Consider the following 5,755-nt stretch of genomic DNA (forward strand, 5'->3'; position numbering starts at 1 on the left):
AAAACATAGGACCTTCCGTGTAATTATTTCAAGGTTTCATGGTACCGAAGTGTCATTTTATCGTATCGCAAGCCTTGGGATGCCATTTTGCCCAATCATATATTTGAACGCGTCAAAGTTAATGAATTAACCTCTTTGTGGTTGTGTCTAGAGTCACGCACACTGTATCGTCAAAGTCTTAAAGACATAGAATCTGGGGTTAACCCACATTAGAAGAAGATTGACCTCAGCATAATCCCAGCAACACTCTAGTATGTATGACGTTGGTCTTGCCTCAACTATCATTCCTCCACGTAACCACCACCATGCCTAAGGAATTTTTGAAACTTAATTTATTATATCTTTTTACTTCGAATGTTGTAATAAAATTAAAAAAAAAAGAAAAATGCTATAGTTTTGAAATACAAAAATATTAATTTTTAAGGTTATTGATATTTTTCTTTCTCACAAAATATTTTATCTATTTTTCTTAAATTTTATTTATTATTACTATAATGAATTTTATATTTTTAAATATTATTTTTATATATAATCATATGTGTTACAAAATCTATAACAAGTTGCACTATTTACAAATACAAAATCTCTTAACTTTTTTAAAATATAAAAAATCGTGGTGGTTCGGATTCAAGTGTTAAGAATTAAAACTATAGTATAATCATAATAGATTTAGATTCAATGACTGTACTTAATACAACATTGAATGCCCGTATCATTTGAATCATTAAAATCTAAATTACTGGTTATGAATTTATATTTCACTTAAATTAATAAATGAGTAAATTTATTTGAATCATTTGATTTATATTTTAACAGTTTAGATAGTACAGATACTTAAGTATGGTCACTAAATTCAAATCCAATCAAGATTAAGTTGGTAAAACATTTCATTAAATTAAATTGGGTAAGAATTGGCTAGTTCTATAATTTACTGATTTAATAGGCTAAGTTAATTAACTTAATTTTCAATGCTATTATTTTTTTATACTAATATGCAACCTCTAGGCAAAAAAAAAATCTAATTTTTAGAATAATAACTCAAGAAAAAAAAAAGTATGTTGCAGCGGATTTAATTTCTATATATAGGGTACACAAGCACCTTGTTCATCACAGATGAAGATGAAACCAGCCATGTTGTCTTCATCCTCACCATCACGCTTCTCTGTTCTTCTTCTCCTTCTCCTTCTCTCATCAATTTCTCACTCATCATCTTCATCTTCTTCAAGACCCACTCTGCAACAGAGCTTCGTCCACTGTCTCTCTCTCAAATCTGACAAATCCTTCCCTTTCTTCCGCTCCATCTACGCCCGATACAACTCTTCCTTCCCCACCGTCCTCAGTTCCTCGGCCCAAAACCTCCGATACTTACTCCCTTCTGCTCCGAAACCCGAGTTCATATTCACCCCGACGTCGGAATCCCACGTCCAAGCCGCCGTGATCTGCTCCAAGAAGCTCAACATTCACGTCAGAGTCCGGAGTGGAGGCCATGACTATGAAGGCATGTCTTACGTTTCAGAGATCGAGACTCCTTTCGTAGTGATTGATCTGGGCAAGCTTCGTGGGATCAACGTCGACATCGAAGACAACACTGCGTGGATTCAGGCCGGCGCCACGATCGGCGAGGTGTATTACAGGATATCAGAGAAGAGCTCGGTCCATGGCTTCCCGGCAGGGCTGTGCACGAGCTTGGGTGTTGGTGGGCATATTACCGGAGGAGCTTATGGTTCGATGATGAGGAAGTACGGTTTGGGGGCAGATAATGTTGTTGATGCGAAGCTTGTGGATGCCAGTGGAAGGATTGTGGACAGAGAAGCCATGGGAGAGGACATGTTTTGGGCTATACGAGGAGGAGGAGGAGGAAGCTTCGGGATTCTTCTATGGTGGAAGATCAAGCTTGTTCCTGTTCCTCAAACTGTGTCGGTTTTTACTGTTACCAAAACTTTGGAACAAGGAGCTACTGCGCTTCTCCATAGATGGCAACAGGTGATCACGAGACCTTTATTAGTTATAGTTACCTGCTTTCACTTATCCTACTGTTTCCTGAATTATTCTATGTCTGCCTCAAAGCTATTTTGAGATGTTTTTAATATATTTATTTAACACAAATATATATTCTATGACTTGAATTTGAAATTTAAAATAAATTGATCCAATTCCCTTATCATCCTTCCGTTACATTATTTATAATTCTGTTGTAGTAATAATGCTACATATGGTAGGTTCCATTCGGCGAGTAGAGCCTACAAGGTTGGAGAGTGTTTTTAATTTGTAGGTTGTTTGAATCAATGGCAAACCTAGGACTCTAACCCAGTAGGACAATCTATTCAATACAAGGTTTGAACACTGATTTGATTTGAGTTATATTTTACTGAGTTTAAAAAATAGAGATGAATGGAGGTAGGATGCAAAATCTATCATATATATCCTTTTTTTTCCCTCATTTCAGGGGGGCACTTGCCCACACTGAATATTACTAGGACAGCCCCTGGTTTGAATCATTTCTATGCGTATGGTTCGTGCAATTATTGTCATGCAGGCAAATATATATTTTTTAATGTCACATCCTGTTTCTTTTTCCATCCAAAATTCAACGGTAACTTGACAAACCATGATTTCCTCACATTTTTACTGTTTTTTTTTTTTAAAAAGAAAGTGATTGCCAGAACAACTATAATATATTTCTATAATATTTTGTGACAGGTGGCTCCGTTCATTAATAAGGATTTGTTCATAAGAGTACTGATTCAACCAAGTGGTAACAAAACTTCCGGTAGAACAATCTCAACTACCTACAACGCACTTTTCCTAGGCGATTCCAAAAGACTCCTCAAAGTGATGAAACGACGCTTCCCTGAACTTGGCTTGACAATCAAAGACTGCATCGAAACAAGCTGGATCAAATCTGTGCTTTACATCGCAGGCTATCCAAACGACACTCCCCCAGAAGTTCTGCTTCAAGGAAAATCGTCGTTTAAGAATTACTTCAAAGCCAAGTCTGATTTTGTCCGATACCCCATTCCAGAATCTGGGCTTGAAGGGTTGTGGAAGAAGGTTCTAGAGGAAGAAAGCCCCTTGATGATCTGGAACCCCTACGGAGGAATGATGAACAAGTTTGCAGAATCTGATAGCCCTTTCCCTCACAGAAACGGAATACTGTATAAAATCCAGTACGTTACTTTGTGGGAAAACAAAGACGAAGATGCCACGAAACACATAGATTGGATGAGAGGGCTTTACGATTATATGGCAGCTTATGCGTCGAAATCTCCCAGAGAAGCATATGTGAATTACAGAGATCTTGATCTGGGGATGAACAGGAAGAACGGGACAAGCTATGAAGAAGCAAGTGCATGGGGGAAGATGTACTTTAAAGGTAATTTTGACAGATTGGTGAAGATAAAGAGTCAGGTTGATCCAGAAAATGTGTTCAGGCATGAACAGAGTATCCCGCCATTGAGAGTTTCGAAAAGAACTAAGAAGTCTAAGAAATGCAAGAAATGCAAGAAGGTTGAATGAGAAATTGTGGTGTACGGTTAAGTGAAATAGGTGATACAGAGGAATAATGAAGAGTTTTAGATTTTTTGAGTCTGGATTTTTGGTCTGACTGATGTGTTTGTAGGGAAGATGTATTTGTGAGTGTGTTGGTGTGTCGACCTTTTGTTACGAATAGAAAGTAACGGATTGAAGAATTAAATAAAAGACAGAATTCAAATACAATAGTGACATGCGTATTTTTTATGATAAATGCCAATTTATATTAAAAAAGTTAAAAAGAAAATTTCTTGACCATAGGAAAACCGAGAATTAGTAAACTTACAAAAAGTCAAAAGGAATCAAAAGAGAAACATTATTGGAGTAGAAATTTATCAATTGGATGCAAGTATTTATATGCATTTTTTTTTTTGTTGAGACATGACAAGTAATTGAATGTTAATTGTTAACATCTCTTCGGACTCACGAGCTGCTTTTTATAGCAATATATGACATAATTAAGAACTCATATCATATTGATACTCCTCATAAGATCTGAATAAGAAGAAAGACGGCAAGCTTATGACCCATTTGAGAATTGACGCCGATTTGAGCATCAACGATGGGCAAAGCAGAGAATGTAGAAGGAGGAAAAAAAAAAAAAAAACACCCCATCTGAGTTCTGAAACAAAAAGCTCATCACTAGCCTCAAGATTGAGGGCCATTTTGAAGTTTCTCAAGATGGCAATTTCAAGGAGAAAGACGTTGTTTTTTTTTTTTTTGTGAGCACTTAATATTCAACGCAAGTCATCTTTCAAGTACATCAACAGTCTTAAATTAATTTAAATAGAAATTGAGTTAGCTCGTTTTTGGAGGGAAGCCTCTACCACATCTTGAAGAGATTTATTATGCTACTGCATTTTTAAAACTCAAATTCGAGATTTTTGATTAAATGAGGATGATCATTATTCAGTCGAAAAGGTGCAGTGATCGGAGAAAGACAACGTTGACTACTTTGTCATCACCGTCCAATTTTATGAAGGCGGGTACATGCTTTTCTTCTTCACCATCAAATAGTTGGTTTCTAACCATTGACAAAGTTTTGTGGAAAGCCCAACGAGATTGAACAGTTGTCCGCCGAAATTTGTGCCGCCAAACGTTGAATATTATAATTCAAAAAAAATATTGTACCATTTTTTAAAAAAATTAGATTGAGATTGCGTGATGTTAATTGCGCTTTGTTAGAAACATTTAGAATGTATTTGTACTTTAACCATTATATTTACGAATCTAATGAAATCAAATGTGATGTTTCGATATAATTTCATCAATTCTTTATCAAATTTCATTCTAAGTCAAATCTTTGACTACCCTATTGTTATAAATTCCTATTCTAAAAATATTTACCTTTGGTTTTTTTCTTGGAGAGGGGTTTTGAGGGATGTGAGACGTGCACATCAAGCAAACAATGTGTACATTTTTTTTTTCGGGGGGTCAAAAAACTATGTGCACAAAGTTTCATTTGCATGTGCGTCTGTTTATGTGTTACCTTCACTAGCTATTATAAGGAAAAGGTTAGAGGTACGCCTAAAAAGGAGTGTTTTTAATTGAAAACACTTCTAGAACATGAGGCGGCCAGGACATATATATTGAAGTGTTTTTAATAGGATACAAAATATTAAAAATTATACGGATCAAGATATTAATTTAAGGGTTAATAGTTAAAATAATAGTCAGACAAGTCATAAGCATGACCCCAAAAACACGTTCCCGTATTTTATCTGTTCAATGTCTAGATATATGTGTATAGATAACAAAGACCTTGGATTTTCAAAACGTTTACTCCGTCTGCTTTCAATTAATTACCTACATTTCCTGCTCATTTCATGCTTCACATAAAATAGAACAAAAGTCAAAGTAAGTTCATATTCCATTCAACCAAATGTGTTTTACATACAAAGCGAATGAATTTTATTTTTTTTAAATGACCAACGTAGAATATAGAATTTCATGTCACATTATTTATATGTAAGACACCCAATTATGCTTTTTCTCTTCAAATTCTTTGCAATGAATGGAAAAATGGGTCTAGTTAGTGCATAATAATTATATTTTTTTTTCCATTAGTTACATAGAGATAGTAATTCTTATAAGAATTATGAAGTATATAATATTTTGATCATAAAATACACACGACACTAATAAAAATGTAGGAGAAGTAATAGTAAGTTTCCTTTGAATTCAATGAACCTGGCTTTCTATTTTAGTTTCAGAGACCACAGGG

At 35.0% G+C, this 5,755-nt stretch overlaps 1 protein-coding gene across 1 annotated transcript; it reads left to right on the top strand.

Moving 5' to 3' along the window:
- Positions 1-1,098: 1,098 nt before the first annotated feature.
- On the top strand, positions 1,099-3,717 carry LOC129304956 (berberine bridge enzyme-like 13). Its single transcript, XM_054944812.1, has 2 exons — positions 1,099-1,983; positions 2,701-3,717. Exons 1-2 carry the CDS (start codon positions 1,114-1,116, stop codon positions 3,514-3,516), a joined length of 1,686 nt encoding a protein of 561 aa, XP_054800787.1. The 5' UTR covers positions 1,099-1,113; the 3' UTR covers positions 3,517-3,717.
- Positions 3,718-5,755: the final 2,038 nt, after the last annotated feature.

The sequence above is a fragment of the Prosopis cineraria genome, unplaced genomic scaffold, assembly GCF_029017545.1.
Source record: "Prosopis cineraria cultivar Desert tree isolate PC_DT_omini unplaced genomic scaffold, ASM2901754v1 PC3, whole genome shotgun sequence".
Lineage (NCBI taxonomy): Eukaryota > Viridiplantae > Streptophyta > Magnoliopsida > Fabales > Fabaceae > Prosopis > Prosopis cineraria.